The sequence below is a fragment of the Amborella trichopoda genome, chromosome 1 (genome assembly GCF_054954075.1).
Source record: "Amborella trichopoda isolate Santa Cruz 75 chromosome 1, AtrichopodaSantaCruz75HAP2 v2.0, whole genome shotgun sequence".
NCBI classification, from domain to species: domain Eukaryota; kingdom Viridiplantae; phylum Streptophyta; class Magnoliopsida; order Amborellales; family Amborellaceae; genus Amborella; species Amborella trichopoda.
In genome coordinates this window covers 4,379,580-4,406,320 of record NC_142336.1, presented here as the reverse complement: position 1 = coordinate 4,406,320, position 26,741 = coordinate 4,379,580, and the positions used below count along the sequence as shown (strand labels likewise).

Here is a 26,741-nt window from a genome sequence, read left to right as displayed (position 1 = left end):
AGTAAAATATGATATATGACTCTTTTTAAATATCAAAAATGAAAAGAAAAGTATACAGTGAGACCATTTATCTTTGCTACATGGTGGTCACAATTAATCTTGACCATTGGATGTGAAATTAGTATTAGTCTCAATGAAAACAATAACAAAAAAATAAAATTGAAATCGATAAACAATTTACTCGGATTTGTTCTTAAATCACACGAAGGAACTAAAGTTCCATACCAAATCCTATAGACCAAACCATCCGATGATAAACAACCATGAGAGCCCTCTTTGGTGAATCACATTCACTTCTTTTCTATCATTCTCTCTATTTTTTAGAGGGGTTAACCTCCTTTTATCGAGAACACATTTATTTAGTAACTCCCACATTCATGGTTTAAAGGAGTTGAGTACCAAGTGTGACTCCTGCCTTAATTTCCTTAAGTGCAGCTAATTAGGATTAACAAGTTGTCACCAAAATGTTAATCCTATGTAATGAGCTAAACCTGTCATTAGTTCACTAATGACTCATATAATAAGATGTCATCCAAGCATTCCCACAATTTACAAAGAATCCAAACACACCACTGGGTTTTTCCCTCCAGTGATACATCCTATTAAAGCTAAAAAATGGATCCATGTATACGGTAATTCCTTATATTAACCACTTTGGATTTCACATATACTTCAATATGACTTTTGTACCATAATTGAAAAAAAATGAATTTCCGGGAGAAAAATGGCCTGATAGGCCACATTTTCAACAATTAGACGGCTGCATTTATCTCACTGACCAGGCTCAAACTTCAAAAAAAAAATTTTTGAACTTTGTGACAACATAGAATCTATGCGTCCCCTACCATCCAGTGGTCCAATTTTGATCAAGAGAGTCACTCACTGTTTGATCTTATATTCGACGTCTCAAATATTTTATTTTTAATTTTTTTTTATACAAATTGTATGAATATGAAATTTGGTACGTGTCATCTTCTCATTGAAACGCACCTATAAAAAATATTAAAAATAATTATTCGATAAAATATAATGACCAAAATACTCCTTGAATCATTCAGGGGTATTTTGGTTATTTTATTTTATTGGAAATATTTTTTTAAATATTTTTCGCTACAGCGAGTTTAGTAGAGGATTGGATGTCCAAATTTGGTGTCAAAATAATTTATAAAAAAAGATTAAAAATTAAATAGTATAGAAACGTTACATTGTGATTGGGGCAATCTTACCCCTCCATTCAAAATGGAGAATTGGATAAGGGGAAATATATCAGTTTTATGCTGCGGAGGAAGCATGAAAAGCTTGCCCCATTTTATATAATCCCAAAGTAAAATTTTATATAATCCCAAAGGAAAATGAGATTTGTATATAAGTTTCCTTTTCCTAATGGCAAGATGTGGAGAACATAACGGCTAAATATTAATTGCCAATGTACGATGAAGATTTCCATTAAGAATGAGTAGTACAAGATGGGACATAATTCTATGTTTAGTTGCTTTTACAAAATGTAAAAATATCGTTGCTTAACCATTTGAGGGAACACCTCATTAATAACCTTCAACTTGCACTAACCATCAGGACAACTCATTTAATTGCCAACTTGTTAGAACCCTATTTAATGGCTTAATTCTAACATGTTTAATACCCCAACCCAACAAAGAAAAATCAACAACAACAAGAGAGAGAAGTAAACACCTTCAAGTTGCATTAACCATTAAGACAACTCATTTAATTGCCAATTTGGTAGAACCCTATTTAATGGCTTAAATTTAAGATGTTTAATACGCCAAACCACAAAGAGAGAGAGTAAAAAAAAGAAAAAACAAAAAAGCCGCTAGAAAAAAATATTAATAAAGTGATCACACCACTTCAAAAACGAGGACATGGTTTCTATGAGTCTTTGTAGAAATGAGTAATCTCTTAAAAATCTATTTTTAAGATAGATTTTTGGACGTAATTTTTAAGGACATGTAATATTTAACATGGAGATCATGAATATGAAAAAATAAATAAATTTTAAAAATTAGAAATAAAAATTATATTAAAAAATCATTTGGAAGGTTAGTTTCAATTATTTTTAGATGGACCACCTATTTGCATCCATCTTTAAGATGAATGCTTTTTACCTTGAGACGACATATTATAGAAATGCGGTCCAGCACGCATGAAACAATTTTTCAAAACTCAATGAAACGATTAAATAAGTGATTATCTACAAAGAGACCATTTATCTTTTGTGCATGGAGGTCACAATCATTATTGTCTCTTGAAGTTTTAATTGGGAAGTTGTAAAAGTGTCATTGAATCGACACAAAGTTCCAACAAAAACTCTTAGACTTCGTAACTCATCTCAAGCCATCAAATTTAATATCTAATGATTGAGAATGATTGTGATCTTCATGTATAAAAGATAAATTCTCTATTCATAGACAATCCCGTTAAATAAAATCATTTACCATTAAGGTGATTATCTTTTAAACATACTTTCACTTATATACATCTTCACGAATTATGATAGAAAAATCTAAATTACCCTTATACGTATGATCATACGAGGAATTTTGGCAATTTGCTTAGCAAGATGACCTAAATACCTCTCATTGTTTTGAGTCTTAAATCTAAAACATGTTAATTAAAAAAATTGTTTTGGGTTTGAAACCATAACAAGCAAAGGAATTTATATGTTTTGAGTCTAGTGGCTCAAGTGCCGCCAAATTACTAAAATACTCATACTTTTTCAGTTTTCAAACCCAAAATGAGATTTCTTAATGAAAAACATGTTCAAAGGATTTTTAAGTACTTGTCTTAAGTGACTTAAGTGTGTCAAATTATCAAAACACTCATTTGTTGAGTGTTTAAAAACTCAAAATAAACACAATTTGGGAACTCCTTAACAAATTTCCTAATGAAGTACCTAATGAAATGATTTTTAAAAATAACATCTTTTAGGTAAAATAATTGATTTAACCCCCTCATTTTATTTTTTGAAGTGGTTTGATTATTTACTCATTATTTTAGTAATATTTTACAAAAATGTAACCCAATTTTAATGGACCACTTAGCAATTTTCCATTTACTCAGACAAGACTACATTTATTATACCCACTGGAGTGCTCATGGTTAACATCCCACTATAATATTTTCATGTTTATTATATACAATGCAATAGCCCATTTAGGGTATGGTCCTCGATAGAGCAGAACGGCAGATCGAAATTTGTGTTCCTAAATCCCAAATACTTGAAAAAAAACTCTGATGATGATTAATACAAATAATACAATTTCTTTTGAATGCAATGTAGGGAACATATTGAGAGCCAAGAGAACAAGGCTTTTTATCTATTGGAACAACCTCTATATATATATATATATATAAAGAGAGAGAGAGAGAGAAGTATCTTCTTTCTTTCTGAATAGCCCATTTAGTTATGTGAAGTCATGAGCATGATTAACAACAATTAGCTCATAATAAACTTCACTATATTATCCATTGATATTTGGGGAGCAATATTATCCTTTTTAGTTTCATTGGTGATGATTCCCATGCTTAAATGGTCTTAGCTCTTAAAGAAGCCAACTTCCTGCTTTTTGAGGTATCCCACATGATGATTTGGACTCAACAATCAAATCATATTGAAGTTTCTTTGCTCAAACGATTGTTTACAGTTCACTTCAAGAATTCATTCTTCCCTAATAAAAAAAGAGAAGGGTAAAGTTTCAATAAGCCATTAATCTTATACTGTAGAAGTAAGGTGCACCTCAGAAACCACTTTATAAGGTGCACCTAAAAAATCCACATAAAGTGGTTGCTCAATTGTCAATTTTTTTTTTGTAAGGGCTACAAAATCTATTTTCACCCCTTAATCAATACGATTTAAAGCTCCAAAAATGATGTAGATAGTGTGTAACCATATGCATTATTTTTTGGACTTGAAATCTATTCTTTCCTTTCATAACCATACATATCAAGGTCAAGATGATCAACTGTAGGGTTTTTTGACCTCGGAACAACCTTTTTGAATGAATTTTTTAGGTGCACCTTACTTCTAGAGTATAAGGTTGATACCTTATATAAACATTTTCCCATAAAAAAAAAAGAACAAAAAAAAGAAAAAAAAGAGGTTCAGTTAGCTTGCTTTGTTGTTTTTTTTTTTTTTTAGTTCTTCGGACAAACTTCCCGTGGTCGAACCCCCGACCTCACAATTCCCAAACTCCGTTAAAAAAAAAAAAAAGGAATTCCCAAACTTTTTAGAACTAAACATAAAACCATCCTTTGAACTGGAATTTCAATCCTGAAAATAAATGGTTAGAAGTGTTAATCACATTAGGATATTCCTCTAATCAAAAGGATAACAAAGTGCCATGATTAATCAATTTATTAGTTTCATTGAAGCCCCAATCTTGACATGTTTTAGTTTCATATTCCATGCTTCCACATAATCTAGACCTCAAGGAGATACTGCTAAGCATATAAATCATCGTAATCATCATCATCAATGGAGCTTCCTTTATTTTCAATATCCTTAGGCCACAAAACTCATTAAAGACTCTTAAAGTTCACTTATGTAACATGGACATGCATGTCTATGATTTTTTCTGCGCATCAACAGAGAAGGATAAAGCTGTTGTGTCTGCAACTTAAGAAATATACTTTTCATTAACCTTTCTTAGTTAAATGTTGTTCTAAAAGTAATTTGATGTTACCTGAAATCCTCTCTCGTTTTTTCGATCTAAATGACATGCAAACATTTTAGGTCTCAAAGGCCAATTTTGAAGTTAACATTTTCGATACTTATACTAACATCAAATACGAACACGCAACGCCATGTCTTTGTAGTGCAGCTATCCACTCTAGATTATGAAGTCCATAGATAAGAGCAGACAATGAAGCATTAGGAAATTATGTCTTGCCCTACTTCTAAAACTTTTGCTTCACCCAACAAATGCCAAAACCCTTCTTTGTGGTGACCCTTAGGAAGTAGTACACAACTTCATTGCTTTCGTTCGACTGGTTATGACCCATTAGCATGGCATTGAAAAGTCATTCATGGTTCTCGAGATCCAACGATGTATAATTAAGAAAGCTATTAATTTCTTAAAACTTCTAGTACGTGCTTGGTGTAGCTTGGGGTGGCAATGGACCCGATTTGATCAGGGAACCGACCGCTATATCCAACATCGGTCTGGGTATGGGTCCAAAAAATAGACCCGACAGGTCGTGTCCATGCCCGAATATTGGACCCAAATACTATTCACATCTGAATCCGGGTCCCACATTATATTTTTGGATCTAAGTCCAAATCTGATAACTTCAAGTCCAATCAGTTCTAAGTCTGGCCGGAACCGGACCCGACCTGTTGCCACCCCTAGGTGTAAGCCCAAATAAAACAAGAAGTGAGAGATGGGCTCGTTGTTAGTATTTCAACTTCAATTATTCTCATCTCATAAAGGAAACATGATCTTTGTCCTGCCCATGCATTAGTTTTAAGGGAAATTTATCAAGCTTCCCAAGAGAGGTGAATAATTTAACACCTTTTCCACATCTTTTGTTTTAATTTCAAAATACCCATGAAATAAATATATTATCTTAAGTTGGAATTGTGACAATTGGGTAAAGTGTTAAATAATTCATCCATGGGTACTTGATAAATTTCCCTTGTTTTAATCTTAAGGCACAGTGTTACATAATAAAAACGGTAGCATATTGTTCACTCCCTTGAGCAAAACCCTAAGCTTTTTAGGACCCTAAAATTTTGGATAACCTCATCACAGATACCAACCTTAAAAAAAAAAAAGGTGTCCAAAAAATAAAATAACGTCCTAATATTGAACAGAGACCGTCCCACTTCCGGATGGCCAGATCTAGCGTCTAGTTACTAAAAAACCAGTTTTCCTTTTCTGAAAACACTATGCTGATTCTAAAGTGGATCCAAAACATTTCACAGCAAGAAAAATTCTCCTAAGCAAGTCATTTGCCCATGGGAGTACATGTATCGTATATACTCCCGCTGTAATATGCTAAATGCGCTCCTGTTTTAATGGAGGATGATGAAGCTACAGTGATTCCCAGTTTTTTGGACTGCCCACTACCGCAAATTGGTTATACATAACCATAACTGATGTTCAAGTGCCGAAAAGTAGACAGGGAATAAAGCCACTTCGTTGGAGGTGAAATTCTCTTTGGATGAGGGTGTTTTAGAGGGTCGGATATACATTTCCAATCCCATGGAGTTATGTTGATATCCATTTCCATTGCATTTTTGGATCCATATTTTCCCAAAGGTCCTATTTGGAGTAAACAAATCAGTCTTCAAACCTGTGCTTGCTTCAGCCCTAGTCCATAAGGTGAATATTCTGCATCAACCTATAAAGAATTACAACATTATAGAATAAAGCATGAACCTGCATCATCTCACATAATTTCCCTCTTTCTTTTTATGTTTGAGTATCATCTCACACAGTTGATCGATAATAATCACCACTATCGAATCATATCCCATTAATAGTTTACAAATTCCACCATGTAATCAACATCACTGCCTCCCATATCAAGAACCAGTGACACCATATGTTGTCCATATGAAACAAAATCATGTCAATAATCACAATCACCACCACCATGGCACAAATCATGTCAATAATCACCATCATCACCACCGCTATCGCTTGAACCACTGTTTCCCACTCTTATTGGTCCCATTAGGTTTCAATCCTAGCTCCCTACATTGTTGCTCATCAGGGTACAAGGTCTTAGGAATTGCACCGAAAGCCCTCCTAGCCGGCTCAATCCCTGAAGCTGCATTGTGCATGAAGGCTGAGGCATCATCCACAAATCTTCGGATATCACTCATCTCAAAAGAGATTGACATGAACCCCTTTGATGGATATGAACTGACTACTTTACCTCCCAAGGACTGTTCATTGAGTTCAGCTGCCTTAACAAACCTTTCAGTGGCTGCTTCCCATGAAAGTCGGTGCCTAAGCTCATCGCTTAGAGGTAAGGGCTCACTTTCCATGGCTGCCCTTACAATTGGGGGAAACCCATTTGACCCCTTGTAGGTTCGGCAATTGGGAAATTCACGAAAGAAGTCATTGGATACATGGTCTGCACAAATCACAATCTTGCCCATGGCAAGAGCCTCGGCAGTCGTCGTGCACACCACGTCAGTTGTGCTAGGATTTATGAAGACCTTGTACCTGGTATGTGGGCATAATAGTCAGTTGTGCAGAATTGCCAAAAAAGAGGAATTGCAACATTGCAGGCTAAAATAAGGAAAGTATACCACGATCCAACGGAGTACTATATACAATACTCAAAGAAACATCCACCATCCATCCCCAACCTCTAGATGAAGGATGGTGAAGACTAACTGTAATTGGAGGAATGTCCTCATCATTCATTAGCCCCAATATCATTAATCTCCAATGTTCCTCAAGAATGGCAGTGGGCACCTTTTGGGATAGTGTACACTCACTATACCATTTGGATTTGGGTCATTCCTGTGACAATATGAATCCTTTCACATATTTTTGGTCATTCTTACAGAGAAATGTAGTTCCAGGAAATACAGAATAGGGTCAAGGCCCATGAAAGATTTGTACTTCAGGGTGGATGATGTGCATCGATTATTTACACAACAATTACTCAACATTAAACAAGGATAGGAGGTCATATGTGAAATACAGGCCGCACACACACACACCCCTCCCTCCCTCCCTCCCTCCCTCCCTCCCTCCCTCCCTCTCTCTCTCTCTCTCTCTCTCCAGGTGGACCCCATCATTTTCTCAAATCTCAGGTACATTTGTATAACTCTTCAAAACCAACAGAATTCCAGTAGTAATATTAAAAACCAATAGCACTGTAGTATGTAGAAATCCCCCCAAGTTTTTCCAGAACAGTCACACTAACAGAAAAGATTCACATAATCCACCAATAAAAATGCAGAGTCATGAGATTCGGAAGCTTACTCGTGAAAAAGTGGGTCAGCGTGATCTCGTCCTGGATAGACATTAATGGTTAGTGACAGCTTACGGGCAGCCTCTCGAATTTGAACAGAGTCTTCCCCATTACCATATAAATCTATTTCAAAGTCTGCAAGCTTACTCTGGTGCTCTGAGAGTAGTTGCAGTAGCTCTTTGTATCCTTTGCTCCAAACCATCTTGCCAATGTAGTAAGCACCCTTGGAGAAGGTTCGGCCACCCAGTTTCTGCTGCTCTTGTTTCTTGAGGCCCACCTCAAGAAATTTGGGGCCAACTCCATGGACATTACAGATTACGGACCTTGGAAGGTCCTGAGTTGCCGCTGAAAGTCTTATGACCTATAAATTCATAACATAATAGTACCATAAGGGGAGAGATAAGGCAACACGAGGATGAGTAATAAGAAAGGAAAGAAGCAGAGTTAATATTTGTTCTGCCACTGTTGATGCATTTTTCACTTCTATATTAATAGAAACTAGTGGTTTTTTTTATTCATTACGGTTAAAGTATAAAACAGAGGCACTTCTCTATTCATTGGCATAAATGTCACAAGTAGTTTGATCTTAGTGAGGAGAGAGTATAGAGAATACCAAGAAGGAAAGCAGATGTCTTCCTGAGCAAGGAAAATCTCAAAAACCCAATTTGAGCATTTGTGCATGCTGGATACTCATTTTCCAAGATGACAGAGCAAACTTGTACTTAGGCATTAGATTTATTCACTTTTTATTAGGTTTTTTTAGATATTTCCCTTTTCAGAATATTACAAGAATTTCATACTCAATTGATGCTAAAGTTTTTGAAAAGTTGCCCGTGCATCAAAAAAATATGAAGCCCCTTGCAATATTCAATCGTAACAGATGCAATCAACATGGGTAAACCACTAGGCCGAAGTCATTAAAGACCAATGTTCAGCATGGTATTAGACCCACATCTGTAAAGTTAAGTCTAACATGTTAATATTAACATCACGATGATTCCATGTATATAGATCCCAAATGAAGTGGGTATTGATTTTCCAAAGAAACGTCAATAGAAAATGCTATAATCTACTGGATTATGGGAAAAGCACAGTCCATTGGGTCATCACCACCAATTGAAATTATAATGGTGATGGAAGAGAGTGGGATCCACTAGAGCTAGGCAAGAGCCAGAATTGTGAATCCCACTTCACATCCCTGCCATCGTTTCATCGAACAGTCAGACCAAAAGGGCTATGGTTTCTCCCTAGTCGAATATAATATACTTTCTCACATTCAAATGGTCAGAATATATTGGAGTGTCTAGGATCTCTCCAATTTAAGTACAATGGTCACTGCTTCAGAGTTCGTCATCTTCTCCAACTGTAAAATTTGCAAAGAGTGATTAAGGCTTATCAAATGGATCTTCACACTAGGGGACATTTCAAGGTTTAACGCCCTATGAAAAGTTACTCATTTCCTCTAACAAAAAACTCACAAAGCCTCTTTCAAAGAAGGAAACTGAGAATGGATTGAATGATCCCTATGTTTATTTAACCAACACACAGCAAGAGAGAGAGAGAGAGAGAGAGAGAGAGAGAGAGAGAGAGACCTTGTGACAGTATATTTGAGTAACCCAATTATTGACGTAGTTCAAGAAAAATGCTTGGACACGTCCATTCTTTTCTCTTTTCACGTATTCAATATAATTTGTATGCACAACACCAATAACTCGCCGAAATTTGGTTTTCCAACTCCGACCATGATGATACCAAGTAAGATGCTCTGGCTCCTCGAGAACTGCAATATCAGCCTCTTCATCAGGAACTAGTTCGGTATTATCCCCAACAGCTAGGATGCTCCTTTTATCTGTAGAAAACTGCACCAAGATGAACAAATGTAATCACCTTCAAACAACAATTAGAACACATTGTTCTCACCATACATGCTTCATTGTCATTACTATTTGTATTATGTTACTAAGCATTTCATTTAATCTGCACAAATGCATATGTGAAAGTCACAAATGAACTAAGTTATTCCAGCAAGTCATCCAGCATTTATGGATGGACAACCAGTTCACACTTTTTTCAGTGTTAAGCTAGTCAAATAACAATACCTAATGGTTAAAATGCAGAGTTCCGCACCACAATGCAATGGAGCTCAGACTGTCAAGAATTCATGTCATTTTACTTTGAGAGTAGTAGGATTAGAACTTGGGATTCTTTGTTGCAATCATCAACACCTTAACCAATCAAGCCAAAGCCTGAATAGTAACTGCTTCAGAAATATATATGGTTTGATAAATAAATAAAAACAAATTCTCACCAAATTGACAAGTAAATCAAACAAAAATTGGATTTCGGACATCTCTGCCATGCATAACCTGACATTGCTTGACATAGATTTTGCCTGCTGGTCTACAATTACATATCCTCAAAACCAAAAAGCACGTGCTGAAAACCAAAAAGCACGTGCTGAAAACCAAAGAAACATGAATTCTTTAGACTATCACAATGAATCACCCTAAAATGCACAACCATTAGCCAAGGAAATTCCATGAACTCCTCTGCATCAGCAGATGTTTTTCCCACTCGTTCACTATGCCCATCAATCATGCAGAGGCAGCAGAGCTCTTTATGTAGACTGCCGAGTGTCTTCTAGGTGCACAACACATTAATAGGATTCTTAATGGGCCTGGTACACCTGAAATATTTTGGACTGGGTAGGACCGGGGATTGCATTGGCCCAGCCCGTCAGAGCCTGAAATTCTTTTAATTCTATATTCTAATGGTTAGGACATCTCCTCGGCCAAGGAACCCAGCCCTCAGCCAAGGTGATTACTCGGCTGAGTCCTGTACAAGGCCAAAAAGCCCCTAAAATTTTTAAAAAATATAACATAAAATATGAAAAAATAAAATAAAGATATTTAAGGTAAAATAAAACCAAAAGCACCCTTAAGATGTCCAAATATGCTTAAAGAGAGTAACAAAAAAAGGGACTAAAAAATTTGATTTCTAGCTGGGGAACATTTTAAAAAAATCCAAAAAAAGGAAAATATAAAAATCGGGATTAGGGAAAAAAAACTCACAAATATATGTCAAAAAATCCAAATCATATGCAAAAAATTTATCCAACGCAACCTACTTTTTATAATTTTTTTTTTTTTTGAACTTGTATGGACCCCAAGTTGTACATACAACTCAAGGTAACTCAGCCTTGCCCATAAAGTGAGACCGAGTTTCTTGCCCAAGTTCGAGTGGACTGGAGCAAGTCCCATAAGAATGATATATTCCACATATTAAAAGAGATTCCCTATATTTATATTAGACCTGACCTGCTTAAATCTTTTCCAGTCCAGGTAGGGCTCAAGCTTCGTTATCATGAATTCGGCACGGGCCTAACCTAGAATTTCAAGCCCAGGCCTACCTTGCAAAATTTCGGGCCAGGATGGCCCTGCTCGAACCGACCCCCTTAATGGCTCTCTACACATATCAACAGCATGGCAATTAGTTCAAGTGAACTAAATGAAACTTTGAAGCAGAAATCAGGCGCATATGAGATCAGCCTCACAATTTGTCTTATTAACATTACAGCACAAAATCATGAGATTGCACAAGTCGTTTTCATGGAACCTAGGAATAATTGGAAATAGCCAAAACTGTCGCTAAAATTATTTCATTCCTAATTACATTCGAAATATCCAAAACTGCCACTCAGAAATATCTTAATTGGACTAAGGCAGAACATATAGAATGCAAGTTTAGTAATAATAGGAGTAGAATTAGTTAAGATTGGTGACCACGAAGTACCTAAACGAGATTACCTTTAGATATCTTGGGTCGTTAATCCATGAGAATGGAGAGATTGAAGAAGATGTCGAGCATAGAATTGGAGTTGGGTGGACAAACTGGAAATACGCTTCTGAATTCTTATGCGATCGTAGCAAACCAATGAAACTGAAGGGGAAGCTCTTAAGACCAGACATGCTTTATAGGATAGAATAATTTTTTTTGGGGGGCAAATATGGGATAGAACGTTGGTTAGTCAAGAAAAATATATTCACAAAATCAGTGTAGCGGAGATAAGGATATTGAAATGGATGAGGTGTAAGACAAAAAAGGATAGACTTCAAAATGAATACATCAAAGGGAACATGGGGGTGGCTCCAATAGGCGATAAGAAGCGAGAAAGTAGACTTTAGTGGTTTCGCCTTCTGCAGTGTTGGCCTAGAATAGCATTGGTTAGGAGGGGCAATTTTGTTTTTTTTTTTTTTTTTGGGACAAGGTTACATAGGAATGGAACTTGAGACGTAGTGCTATGAAAACCCGGCTACTACCGTCTTGAAGTGGAAGGCTCTAAAAGGGCAAGGAAAAGCCCCAAAGGACATGAATGGAAGTAGTGAGGAAAGATATATGACCTATGGTCTAACTAAGGGTACGGTCCTTGATGAAGCAGAATGGCATAATAACATTTGTGTAGCAAACCCCGAATACTTGGGATGAGGCTCAGATGAAGACGATGATAAATTAAATATTCAAATATTTCTAATATATCCCATAACTAGTATATAAGTAAGAATATGACAGCTACTTTTTAATCTACACTGAGGGACTTCTACCAGCCGTATAACATAATAACAGCAATTTGCTTAACCATGCTAGAAGTACTTCCCCAAAGTTTATCCAATATAGACAAAGCACACCATATCCAATAATCCTGTTGCTAATTAGCAACTTTTTGGAATTCATGTATGCTATATAGGTGTGTAAAAACCTCCTCCATCATAAGATGAAGACCATAGTCAGAGGAAGCCTAGGAGTCCAAGACATGCTAGTGAAATGCATCAATAGGGCATCAAACAATCATGAATGGCAATTAAAAGCCTATATGAGAGAGAGAAGAATAGCTAGTAAATACTAGGAGTAATAATGAAACCAGATGGGATGCGACTAAATTCACTTAGGCCCACATCTGGACGGCCCAACAAGTCTATTGAAGGAATAAAGTTGTTCATTAATGAAGGAAAATTAGGGTTCATTTTGAGTGTTCTAGGATCTTTGTTAATGTTTCTTTGACAAGTGAGGATCCAAAAGTCCATCACCAATCAAGCTATTTTCCACTCCAAAATGGCCCAATTAACTGAAATTCGGTCACAGAAACAGGGCCTTAGTAAATAGCAACGGATAGAGAACTCAGACTGCAAACAGATATCATGACATAGCAGCATCCTACAAGTGAGAATCATGGCATAGTAACATCCTACAAGTGAGAAACTTTTCAGACAAAAGAAAAGAGACCGAGGGAACAGTTGGAACCCAGTACATTTTGGATCCTGAGCATATGTATATAATGAAGGGAAATATGGGAAAACAATAGTCCATTGGGGGTTCCTGCCCACCCATTGGATGATGCATGGCGATGGAAAGAATATGGGACCAAACATTGGGAATTGGAAGAATATGGGATCAAACATTGGGAATTGGAAGAATATGGGATCAAACATTGGGAATTGGGTTAATGTATGTTGTGGTGTGTTCCTCTCTCTTGCGCTGTCCATCATTTCACTGAACAGTCCATGACCCCAATCAACTATGGCATTCAATAGTTAAGGTACTCTTACTATATATCTTGAATGGCAAATGTCCAAATTGGTTAGAAACCCAACACAAGTCCAAAAGGGTTGCACAAAAGAATTTACGATTCCAGAAAAAGAAGCCCATTATAAAGATTGCAAAATATTACCCTTCCAGGATAGAAGCGTATGTTGAAATCCGATGAAAAACCAGTCTTCTCTTCAAGCCATTGACGAATGTAGGCTTCCTGCTCTAAAGGTGTGGAGAAAGTGATTCCACTGGGGTAAACCAGTTCTTGCTCCTTTAAAGAAAGCCAGGGAATAAAAAGTGTAACTCTTCCATGTCCTGCCTTTGCGAGATATGCTGCTCGGAATAGAGGGTTCACTGCAGTTCCAGTCATCCATGGAAGGCTTGCAGTCGTAAAAATCGAGATTTGTTGGTTTGTATCCATTGAATCATCTGAGAATCACAACCACAAAATACCCCAATTTATGAAGGCACAATACATGGATCAAAGTTCAAATATGGCAAAATCTCTCCAACACAACTGAAACCCACTAAAAATGAAATCTCTCAACAAAATATTTACAAACCAAACCTATATTTCCAAAGAAAATCTGGAATTTAAAAAAGAAAATTTACAATCACATACAAAAAATGTCTGAATTCCAAGTAAAATGATAACTTCCAACAAACAAAAAGAAAAAAAGACAGTAGCAATGAAACCATGACTCCACATAAAGAAGAATAAATATTTGAAAGTTTTATAGGTTTCAAAAAACAAAAAGCAGCACCTGACTTATTAAATTAGCCAAACAAATTCTGGTTTAAATGAGATGTCAATACTCAAAAAAAAAAAAAAAATCAACAATAATGAATTCAATGACCAAATTCAATGATCCAAAAAAACCACATCCCATTTTCAACAAATTAAGGTGATGTGTAGAGGAAAAATATCTCAAAATATCCAGCGATTCAGTTCACAGTTATTCTAACAAAAAATTATGAAAAATAAAAATGATGACACCTTCAAGAAAAACATATACAACTGATTTAAATAACACGTCAATGTTAACAATTCACACAATTCAGAAGCTGAAATCAATAATGTAAAATTCTAGAAAATGTAATTCAATAAAAAACATCTACCGCTTATTAAGAGGATATAATCAGTGTAAAATATTGCAAATTCCACGACAAGAGCAGCAAAATTACTTAAATGAATAGCAAAAAACAATAAAATGAATTCCATGAAACGTACCTGCAATCCCAATGAATAACGTGAAAGCGAGCTCAAACTTCCATTTTTTCGCACTCCTCCCTTCTCAATTTGCCCTAATTCTCTGATAATGGAGACTTTGCGGGCAATAGTAGGGTTACACAAAAAGATATGGCAAATTAAGTGCCCAAATATGTCTAAACGATGAATGAAAGCCCTAATAATGGACCTCAGGTTCTCCCATGAGTTGGCCCTAGGCTAGGTGTTTGTCTAGAGAGAGAGAGCGCTGGTTGTCTTAAAGGCTAGTGTGTGGAGAGAGAGAGAGCGCTGGTTGTCTTAAAGGTTAGTGTGTGTAGAGAGAGAGAGCTGGTTATCTTATATGTATAGAGAGAGAGAGATAGTCTTTGATGCCAAGTTGGCATTCAGAGTAAGGAATGTTCTTGGGCATCTTACTGGTAATTAATTATTGGAACATTTTTTAGGCTCAAATTAATACCTAACAGTCAAAATTATTCAAAAATAGGAAAATTAGCATAAAAATCTTTTTGCATTTTATATTTTACATTTGGGTCTCACTTCTTCTTTACTTTTTTTTTTGCAGGAAATATAAATTTTTAATATCTATTTCAATATATATTTGATCAAATTGAAATTTTGGGTGTCTACCGTAACATACTTGTAAAAATATTTAAAAATATGTTAAACAAAAGGGTGTGGTTTGTATAGAACCTAGGCTCTAAACACTCAAATTAGATCCCACCTCCAAAAAGCGTCAAGAAATGTGGTTTCAATATTGAAAATCTTTGTGATAGCTTTAAAATATATTTTCATAACTATTTATGAAGTTGAAAGCTTAAAAAATAGTATAGATCGACATATCTATGATATCTTGAAAATTGACAGTCCAAAAATACGTTACAAAATACACTATTTTCAAAATTTGCAATCCATTTTTTTCTTATGTCCATACACCTTGTCGTCGAGATGATCAATTTGAAGGTATTTAGGTATTAAAACAATCTCTTCTAATGAAATTTTGAGATAGGCTCAAATTTGATTGTTTAGGGACTCCGCTCTATATAAACTTTTCCCAAAATTAAAATGACCCAAAAGACCCCTAAAATTTCAAAACTTATTTTTTAAAATATTTTTTGATATTATTTACAAATGTAAGATACAGAGAAGTATCGACTTCCTAAATTTGAGCTTCATCTTATGTATAGAAAAGAAAAAAACTTTAAATACACCGTATTCTCTCACAAATGGGACTTGAGCATAAAATATAAAATATGTAGGATCATTTTAAAAATGGATTATATATATAAAAGGATGCAACCTTATAACGTAGAACTACGGATGCACCTAAAAAATCTATTGAAAAAGATAGTTTTAATGTTGAAAAACCCGTTGATTGATCATTTCGACATCGAGATGTATGACAATGAAAAATAAAAAGATTTTAAGTCTCATAAATAGTGCATTTTACATCATATTATCTACACCTTCCGTTTTCAAGATTTTCATATATTTATAAATCTACTTGATTTTAACCATTTTTTAAATTTAAAATTTTATAATTAGATTTAAAAATAGATTTTGAGATAAGGGAAAAGTTTATATAAAGCCAACGCTCTAAACAATCAAATTCGAGCCTACTTAAAAAATTACATTATAAGAGGTTGTTTTGATGCCCAAATATCCTCAAATTGATCATCTCGACATCAAGATGCATAGACATGAGAAAAAAAATAAAGATGAACATATATTTTTAGGCTATCACAAATATTTTCAGCATTGAAACCACATTTCTCGATACTATTTGAAGGTAGGCTCTGATTTGATTGTTTAGAGCTTAGGCTCTATACAAACCGCACCCTTGAGATAATCCTAAGAACATTTTACATCAAAATTATATGCCATGATAAACTTTGAAGGTGCCTGATGCATTTGTATGCCAACTGCACCCTTATTAATTATAGTAGAGAATAACATCATCCACTTGAGGTGTAACATCACCCACATCAAATATTAAAAAAACTTATGACGGCTTGAAAATCCTGTTCAACCCTCACTATAAAATTTAAAATTTATATAAGAAGTGCACATCGAGCAAATCTATAAATGTTTAAAAAATCTTGAAAATAGATGGTCCAAATAACTTGTTGCAAAATGTATCATTATTAGACTTGAAATTCATTTTCTTCTTTATATCCAACATCTTGAGGTTGAGATGATCAATTAGAAGTGTCCAACTTTGAAATACTGTTTTGTATTGGATTTTTTAGGCGCACCTTACTTCTATGGTATAAGGTTACAATCTTATATAAAAATTTTCTAATATAAAAATATGGAAATGGTTTATATTGAGCCAAGGCTCTAAACAATCAAATTAGAGCCCACCGTAAAATTTTCACTAGAATAGGTTATTTTGATGCCCAAATATCCTCAAATTGATTATCTCGACATCAAGATGAATGGACATGAAAAAAAAAAAAATAGATTTCCAGTTTTGGAAATAGAGCATCTTGTAACACATTTTAGACCATCAATATTCAAGATTTTCAAGTTTTCATAGTTTTGCTCGAACTACACTATTTTTAAAGCTTTAAATTTTATAATTCATCATCATCATTTTAGTATTTTTCTAATTAATTGGGGTTGGGTACATGAATCCTGGTTTTACATTCTCCTCTATTAAAGATGAAAATATATTTAAAAGTTACAACAAAGATTGTCAATAATAAAATCATATTTATCGATACTATTTGAAGGTACGCTTTATTTTGATTCTTTAGAGCCTCAGCTCTATACATATCGTACCCTAAAAATATTGATTATAGCAAAAAAAAAAAAACTCACTATTGTCAAATACATCCAAAACATATACAAAGTGATTAAAAAACCAATCCATTATCTTTAAATTTTTATTTTTATTTTTATTTTTATTTTAAATTTTTTATACATTACCAAATTGTGCACCTAACTTAGAGATATTTTTTCTAAATTGATCTCATCCATGGGAAGCCACCTGTCCAAAATGGGATCCTTTTCCCACTTTATTGTAGATATGTTTGGTTGTTAGACTACCAACCATCAACCTTACTGACGTTGGGTAAACGTCCATTTTGGTAAGCATGTGCCGCACAAACGCCGTACATTCAAGATTGTACATAGAACAATGGCATAATTACAAAAACCGCCCTTGATTTGACTGTCTTTACAACATACCCCTGATCAAATTTGTTGTCGCAACTTTTACCCAAAGTAAACATTTTTAGCAAATATCCTTAGGTTCAAAAATTATAATTTTTAAGATCAAAATTGAAAAAAAGACCAATGTGGTCTTTTATCGGGAAATATATATATATATATTTTTTTTCTTCACCTCTTTCTTCTGGCAAAAGATCACTTACATGTTGTCTTTATTATAATAAAATAAATTTCAAAATAAAATCAGCATAATAATAAAGCCAAGATCTTAACAAATTGATGCCATTAAAACAACTATGCACTATGCTTGAGAATAACAGATAAGATTGCAAGAAACAAAAAGAAGAGTGTCGAAGATTACCTCAACCGGGCGGATTACACACCACACCGAGTCACTACCATCTGATGGCGCGGGATCAACGGTCTGACTTCAATCTCGAACCGGAAAAGCAAATTTCAGTCAAGCCACACTAATAGAACATGAACCCCTTTGATCACAAACTTAAGCCCTAGGTGAATTCTCTCAGCAACCTAGTTTGAGAGATATGAATTCTCTTTTTGCTAAACCCTAAAACCGTTAGCCATAAATCCATATTTGATATATAGGAGAGAAGAACTCCATAACCTAAACTCTTAGGTTCTTTCCCAATGTGGGAGAGAGATCAAACATGGGAGAGATAAATGTTCTTAAGAGAGAGATATAAAGATAAGGTGTAGATATTTTTTTGGTAGAGACAATCTCTTTTTATAGGCTTTGAATCAGATTAGGGTTTCTTAGGGTTTTCTTTGGCTTGCCTCTTCTTGTGAGATTAAACGTCGATCAAGGGTGACTGGTGGGGTGAGAGATCTGAGTTATCAATTCCTTAGATGGGCCGTCAAATGTGTATGAACCATTATCCCCCTTTCTTAAATAATTTTCTCATCAATAAAAATTAAATAAATTAAATATAATCAAAATATTGCGTATACCATTAAATAACACAAGTCTACTCAATCTTTTCACAAAATCTTTCAAAGATATATCAAGTCAATATTTAGTCAATATCTTCCAACCATATAGCTACATACCATATCACCAAAAAATAGGAAAGAGAATAAAGGTGGGGCGTGCCACCCAAGGGAGGCACTCATGAGCCCCACCTGTTAAAAATATGGTGGGCTCATATGCACAATGGGCCCCATGATATTTTTATACATTTAAAATTAATAAAAAGATTTTAGAATATTATTTGAATATTTAAACAATTGTAAAATTAATATATATAATTTTATAAATTCAAAAATTATAAATAAAATATCCAGGGATTCATAAAAATTCAAATACATCATAAAACAAATACAAATAAATTAATTTGATGAGAAAATTTAATTTGATGGGAAAATGATCCATATGGTTTACGAATCAACAATCAGGGGTACTCCACCATCAACTGTGGACTACAGACCACATTTGCTTTATCAGACCGACCCAGTGTTTCCTATGACCCAGAGTCCAAGGAGGGGCTCATAAGCAGGTCACAAAAGTTTGGCCGATGAGCCAAGGGATGGCAATCCCAGTCTGTGGATTTCAGGTCCTCCCCTAGAGACGAGTAAATGTCACTTAGACATGATGCGACCATAGCTCTTATGGTGCATAAGGGTATCTCTCGCATATGCATACGCTTCACCCTAAAAGGTGGATTTTTGGCTTTTTCGAACGATCTATCGATATGCACATCGTGTGATGGCACATGGATGAGGCTTTGCCCCCCATCTCCATAAACCACCATCACACACAAGGGTCACACAGTCCCTCGACTCACTCATCCGGGCATTTTATCCGACCTCGTCAAGGGCTAACCTATTAGAACCCTTATCGATTTGTTCTTTATGCGTAGGTAACATGGATTTTTCCCAACCGACTGGTCGAAATCGTCAAGCACAGTCCGGTATCTGTAAATATCGTTTGTTTAGTATAACCCACAAGGAACCACACTCCCACTGAGTCCATGTTACACTCTATCATTTCATTTTACAACCACTCATAAGGCCTTTAAAGACCACATGAACCCAACATCTCCCGCTTGATCTTTGAAGGCTTTACATTTTCTCTTTCTCACTTTCTCTCATTCTCATCTCTCTCTTCCAATTACAATATCTCTTAAGCATTTTTACTTATTCTCTCAATACATTAATCGTGGCTTTTGTTATCAATCCTTTCACAAAAAGATTTATAGAGGCAACACATTTTTTTCTTTGCTGCTTGGACCTCATCCCAAAGTGGTCGTAGCTCATCTTTCACATCATATCGCGAATCATGGACCTGTTGTCGCAAAAGACTATCACGTACCCTCATCGCATAGGGTCGTATGTTCATGGGCTCAAAAGAGTTCTTCAAATAAGCTGCTCCATTTTTTAGCCATACAACCAGTACCAAACATTTGGGTTCCATGGGTGAACAACATTATAGTCTGTTATTCCATTTGGCATGCCAAATACTAGCAGGTGCTCCGACTAGAATATTTAGTTTATCTGAATATCGATCTTTTTCAATCTCACATCATTCATCAAGTGATAAAAACATGGTTTTATATGCTTGGAGTTCTTATGGAATCGTGGCTTCTTTGACACATATATCGTCACCATGTTGTCGCAGAAAATTCTTACTGCCTCACAACGCACGAGGTGAACGTCAAGTCGATTAAGAAATTTCTCAATCAATACAACCTCCTCGACCATCAAACAGCACGTCACGTACTCTGCCTTCATGGTGGACAATTTCGTCATATTTTATTTCTTTGATTTCCAAGAAACTGCACCCCCTCTAAGCATGAACACATATTCAGATGTAGACCTCACATCATTTGGATCTGTGAGATAGCTTGTACCTGTATATCTGAATATCCAAACAGCTAAAAAAACGTAGGATTGTAGCAGCTCCCACTCAATTATTACACATACAACATATACATTCTTAACATTCCTATGCATATATCATGAGGTAGCATATCAAGTCTCATGCAATACATAATTTAATACCCGTTGGTTTCATAATATGCAAAAACATTCATAAACCACAAAAATTTAACCGCATTAGACATCTTGGTAGTAAATTCATACAAACTAAGTTATCTAATCAATACACTATATGTCAGGGAAGCCCAGCATGATGGCATTTCTACAATATTCCCTATGGTTCAAAGTCTTAGGTAATCGAGGATTCTAAATAACTAAAAACATGAGTCAAAGTATATAGGTATTTAAAAAAAAACAGTGCATGATAATTTTTCTCCCACTTTTATAAATACCTTCAAGACAAAATTTTTTTCTTAATAATAAAAAAAAAAAAAATTGACTTGGTATATATAAGTGCATTCTAGTTATATAATAGTATGACAGTTTAAAATGATTTTCATAAAAACTTAATGGACCTTGCAAGTCTATGTGGTTTTCTCAAAACCATATTCATAGAATTAGGCTTTTATCAAATCATCTAATTTAATTATAAAATACATGTTTAGCCTTCATAAATCATTTTACCGCATTCACCTTTAATTTCATACCAAGTCAAGTTCATGACCATAAAAACAAATCGTATATACCATCTTATAATTTTATCCAAAATAAAGCACGACTAAATGATGTTTATTAAAGCCTTGACAAAATACTTCTTTTTTGACAATTATGGAGAATTTATCAAGAGATCGTCATCACATGCAATACATCGTATTATAGACATTATTGAGATGATGATCACTAAGACCAAGTTCCATCAGAACACTCCCTTTGTGCTTACATATTTGAATGGGTCACACCCATCTCTCGTGTTTCATCCTTGAGGCTTAAAGCCTTTGATCAAATCACATCTCCATGTGTATCACTACTTTAAGTAGTTCATACTTAAGCACAAGGAGGCACAAAAACACAAGGTATTCAAAACAGACACTTTCAAATTTGTTAGCATTTATCACTTAATATCCATCCACTCCATACATATTCATAAAACAATTAGCCAAAATATAACCAAAGCACATTAAACAAAGTTATTGAATCATCTTTGCCTATATGACCTTACCATATAATGTGGGATAGATTTCATATCTCAAAACCATGTAGTATAGTACCTGGGCTTTATTGATTCATCGTTTTTACTTGTTTGACAAGCTTTTGTGATATTGGAAGTACGCATAACTGATGGAGAATATATTGGTCATTGGTTTCACATGTCATGAAGTGTCCATCTCTTCAGCATTTGGATTCTCTTGTCTTACATCATGAAGAAAATATCTTCTTCATCCCATTATTTCAAATATCACAATTTCGATTCTCCCACTGATCTTTAGCGTTTCTATGCTACCACCAAGTCTTTCTATATATCCCTTCATTTCAAAAAAACCAATATGCTTTTATAGATATTGTATTTCTTCCTCTTTCTGCTATTTTTAGATTGAATACTCTTCACATAGAGTCTCTTATCTTGCTAACTCTGCATTACATCTCTCTGAAGTTGTACTATACTCATGGTACATTATAAAACCTTTTAAAATGAGTCTTAAAGGTCTCTATAATTGGGAATTCAAGGATGTGCCTTAACATGTCACATCTTTTAATTTACTGCAGCATAGAACATGAGCTCCCATGATAAAAATATGATATATGTCAACTAATAAAAAGTTTATCTCTGAATCCTTTTGAGTATTGAAATAGACTTAAAAATATAAAATAATGCTCAGTTCCATTCCTAAATCATACCATATAGTGAGTCTTCGTTTCAGTGACATTTAGGTCACAATGCAATTTTCTCAGCAGAAAATCAGATTGAGCACCTCTTAATAAAAAATTGTTTCTCTCAATTTTCAAAGAATTTCTTCCTAAAATCTTTAGTGTTGAAAACTAGACTCAAAATAAAATCACAATATCATAGTTTGAATCCCAAATAATAGTTTTCTTCAGATAAAAAAAGAAGTGACATTCATGTTACAAAATAAATCATACTGCAGAATTCCAAGATGAACACTATCTAGTAAAATTATCTTTTCTCTCTACTCTCATGGAATTTCCATTTCAAACCAACTTTGTTTGAAATTAGACACATAATGATAACACATATATTTTCACAAGCCTCGTATGATTTTGTTAAGTAGGCTTGATAAATATAGTTTTTCATGTCTCAATGAATAACATACCAAATTGCAGAAAAGTCAGGATGATCTCTCTTTAATCCAAAATTTTTATTCCTCTCTTCCTGTAGATATTTCTCTTTCAAATAAATTTCATTAGAAAATAGACTCAGAATGGAAGTCTAAAAATTTAGTGCGAACCATAAAACATTCTGTTAAGTATAGAAATAAAATCACGACTTCCAAGTTATAAAAATATTTTTCATTACAGAAAATAACACTTGCGCACCCTTTAATAAATTGATCATATCTCTCAAACTACGAGGAATTTCTTGATAAAACTTTTTTTTTCTTAAAAGTAGACTCAATTTTGTGAGTTACAACAAAATTTCATCAAGAAATAAAATCATATGATTGATGGGAAAAATCACGGAACTCAATAGACAGTTCTTGGATTTTGTAGGGTTAGAACTGACACTCTTCATTGATGATTCCATAACTCTCAATTCCCTTAGGATTTCCCGCTGAAATTTTTCAAGTAGATCTTACTCTTAAAGACACAAAATATCACTGAAGCATGTTCCTCATTATTTCTCATATCACTACTCCAAAATAGCCCAGAATGTGCATTATGCAGAGTGCATTTTCGGTGTTGGAATATTTCAATAATTCTTAACTGTGGGTGTATTTCTTGACCATAAAGGTCATTAGCTTTCTTATATCTCATTCTTAAGCTCTAAACTCAATAAAGAGAAAATATAACTAATGTCATCAAGTATCAATAGCTCTGATACCAATGAAAGAAAGACCTATGTGATCTTTTACCTGGGAATACATTTTATTTTTTATTTTTTTTCTTCGCCTCTTTCTTTTGGCAAAAGATCACTTACATGTGGTCTTTATTATAATAAGAAAAATTTCAAAATAAAATCAGCATACCAATAAAACCAAGATCTTAACAACTTGATGTCATTGAAACAACTATGTACTATGATTGAGAATAAAAGATAAGATTGCAAGAAACAAAAGAAAGAGTGTCGAAGATTACCTCAACCGGGCTTATTACACCCCACACTGAGTCACCACCATCCGATGACGCGGGATCAACGGTCTAGCTTCAATCTCAAGCCTGGAAAATAAATTTCGGCCAAGCCACACCAATGGAACGTGAACCCCTTTGATCACAAACTCACACCCTATATGAATTTTCTTACCAACCTAATTTGAGAGAGATGGATTCTCTTTTTGCCAAACCCTAAAACCCTTGGCCATAAATCCATATTTGAGATATAGGAGAGAAGAACTCCATAACCTAAACCTTTAGGTTCTTTCACAATGTGGAAGAGAAAGATCAAACATGAGAGAAATAAACTTTCATAAGAGAGAGATATATATAAAGATAAGGTGCAGAGGTTTTTTTTGGTATAGACAATCCATTTTTATATGTTTTGAATAAGATTATGGTTTTTTAGGGTTTTTTTTAGCTTGCCTCTTCTTGTGAGATTGAACATAGACTGTCGATTAAGGGGGATTTGTGCGGTGAGAGATCTGAGACATCCATTCCATAGATGGACCATTAATATTATGGAAGGTGCATGAACTATTATCCCCTTTTCCTAAACCATTTTCTCATTAATAGAAATTAAATAAATTAAATCTAATCAAAATATTGTGCATACCATAAAATAGCATAAGTCTACTAAATCTTTCCACAAAATCTTTCAAAGAAATATCAAGTCAATATTTAGTCAATATCTTCCAACCATATGGCCACATACCATATCACCAAAAAATAGAAAATAGAATAAGGGTGGGGCGTGCCACCTAAGGGAGGCACTCATGGGCCCCACCTTCTAAAAATATGACGGGCCCATGTGCACAATGGGCCCCCATGATATTTTTATATATTTAAAATTAAAGAAAAATATTTTAGAATATTATTTGAATATTTAAACAATTGTATCAATATCTTTAATTTTATAAATAAAAAAAATTATAAATAAAATATCCAGGGGTTCATAAAAATACATATAATAATCTTAAAATAATTTTCATCATAAAACAAACACAAATAAATTATTTGATGGGAAAATGATCTATATGGTTTAGGAGTCAACAATCATGGAGCATTCCACCTTCAACTGTGGACTACAGACCACACTTGCTTTATCAGACCGACCCAATGTTTTTCATGACCCACAGTTCAAGAAGGGGCTCATTAGCGGGTCATCAAAGTCCTACCGATGAGTCAAGGGATCACAATCCCAGTCTGTAGATTTTAGGTCCTCCCTTATAGACGAGTCAAGGTCACCTAAACCTGATGCGATCATAGCTCCAATGATGCATATGGGTATCTCTCGCACATGCATACGCTTCACCCTAAAAGGTGAATTTTTGGCTTTCCCGAACGATCTATTGATATGCATGTCGTGTGATGGCACATGGATGAGGCTTTGGCTCTCATCTCTATAAGCCACCATCACATACAAGGGTCACATAGTCCCTCGGCCCACTTATCCGGGCATATTCTCGGACCTCATCAAGGGCTAACCCATTAGAATCATTCTCGGTTTGTTCTTTATGCCCAGGTAACATAGGTTTTTTCTAAACGACTAGTCTAGATCGTCAAGCACAGTCCGGTATCTGTAAATATCGTTTGCTTAGTATGGCCCACGAGAGACCACACTCCCACTGAGTTCATGTTCCACTCTATCATTTCATTTTACAAACACTCATAAAGGCCTTTAAAAGCGACATGAACCCAACAAAAATACCTTCTTTCTTCTAATACTTACTGCTTACCTTTTCCCATAACACAAAAAAAGGCGGTCTAGCAGTATAAACAAACGGCCTGGCAATATCCCAAAGATATATGGCACCACTAAAGAACTGTCTGGCAATAGGTCCAATGTGCAGTCCAGCAATGTCCCCACTCGGTTCAACATATTGTGAACTCGATCCGGCATTCTTTTTAGTCATTGAGTATCTTATGGGAATGTGACGCTATCGTTTACAAATAATGACATTTTTGTAAAAAAACAAACCAATGACTTTTTTATTTGGTTTTGGGGGGGGGGGGGGGGGGGGGGGGGGGGGGGGGGGGGTATTTGGGATATTAGTTCACTGTACTTGTCTAGGAAAAAGTTCAGGGCAGAGCCGAGGCTCTAAACAATCAAATTAGAGATCACTTTAAAAATTTCACTAGAAGTAATTATTTTGATGTCTAAATTTTCTTAAATTGATCATCTCGACATCAAGATCCATAGACATGAGTAAAAAATGGATTTCAAGTTTTTGAAATAATGCATCTTGTAGCATATTTTTTGACCGTCAACTTTCAAGATTTTCAAGTTTTTATAGATGTACTAGATCTATACTATTTTTGAGGTTTTAAATTTTATAATTAAATATGAAATTATATTTTAAGACGATCACAAAGATTTCCAGTATTGAAACCACATTTCTTGATAGTACGCTTTACTTTGTTTCGAGCCTCGGCTCCATACAAACCGCACCCAAAAGGGAATACGAGCAAGCACTAATAAGTGAGAGGTTATTTGAATTTCAAAATAAAACTCTAATAATGCTTCCATTGCAAAATAAGGCTTTATAAAGTTGGGAAAAGTTTATTTAAGACCTTGAAATGTAGAATTAAAGAAGCACCTCAAAATCTATCATAAAAGGTTCTTTAAATGTTGGAAAAC

The 26,741-nt window shown here is 34.7% G+C and overlaps 1 protein-coding gene across 2 annotated transcripts; it reads right to left on the bottom strand.

Moving 5' to 3' along the window:
- Positions 1–6,408: 6,408 nt before the first annotated feature.
- On the bottom strand, positions 6,409–14,983 carry DGD2 (digalactosyl diacylglycerol deficient 2). Of its 2 annotated transcripts, XM_011622429.3 has the most exons (6): positions 14,771–14,983; positions 13,679–13,968; positions 9,546–9,812; positions 8,101–8,314; positions 7,965–7,995; positions 6,409–7,193 (listed from the first exon to the last, which is right to left on the bottom strand). In XM_011622429.3, the coding sequence occupies exons 2-6, from the start codon at positions 13,958–13,960 to the stop codon at positions 6,656–6,658; spliced, it is 1,332 nt and encodes a 443-aa protein (XP_011620731.1). In that variant the 5' UTR covers positions 13,961–13,968; positions 14,771–14,983; the 3' UTR covers positions 6,409–6,655. The 2 variants fall into 2 exon arrangements, with proteins under 2 accessions (XP_011620731.1, XP_006836267.2); XM_006836204.4 differs by having other exon boundaries at positions 7,965–8,314.
- Between the last annotated feature and the right edge of the window lie 11,758 nt (positions 14,984–26,741).

Coding starts and splice junctions, on each gene's coding strand:
- DGD2 (XM_006836204.4), bottom strand. CDS start 13,960: ATGGATACAAACCAACAAATCTCGATTTTTACGACTGCAAGCCTTCCA. Junction 9,813..13,678: donor TACGCTTCTATCCTGGAAGG/GTAATATTTTGC, acceptor ATCTTGGTGCAG/TTTTCTACAGATAAAAGGAG. Junction 7,194..7,964: donor GCTGACCCACTTTTTCACGA/GTAAGCTTCCGA, acceptor CCCACATACCAG/GTACAAGGTCTTCATAAATC.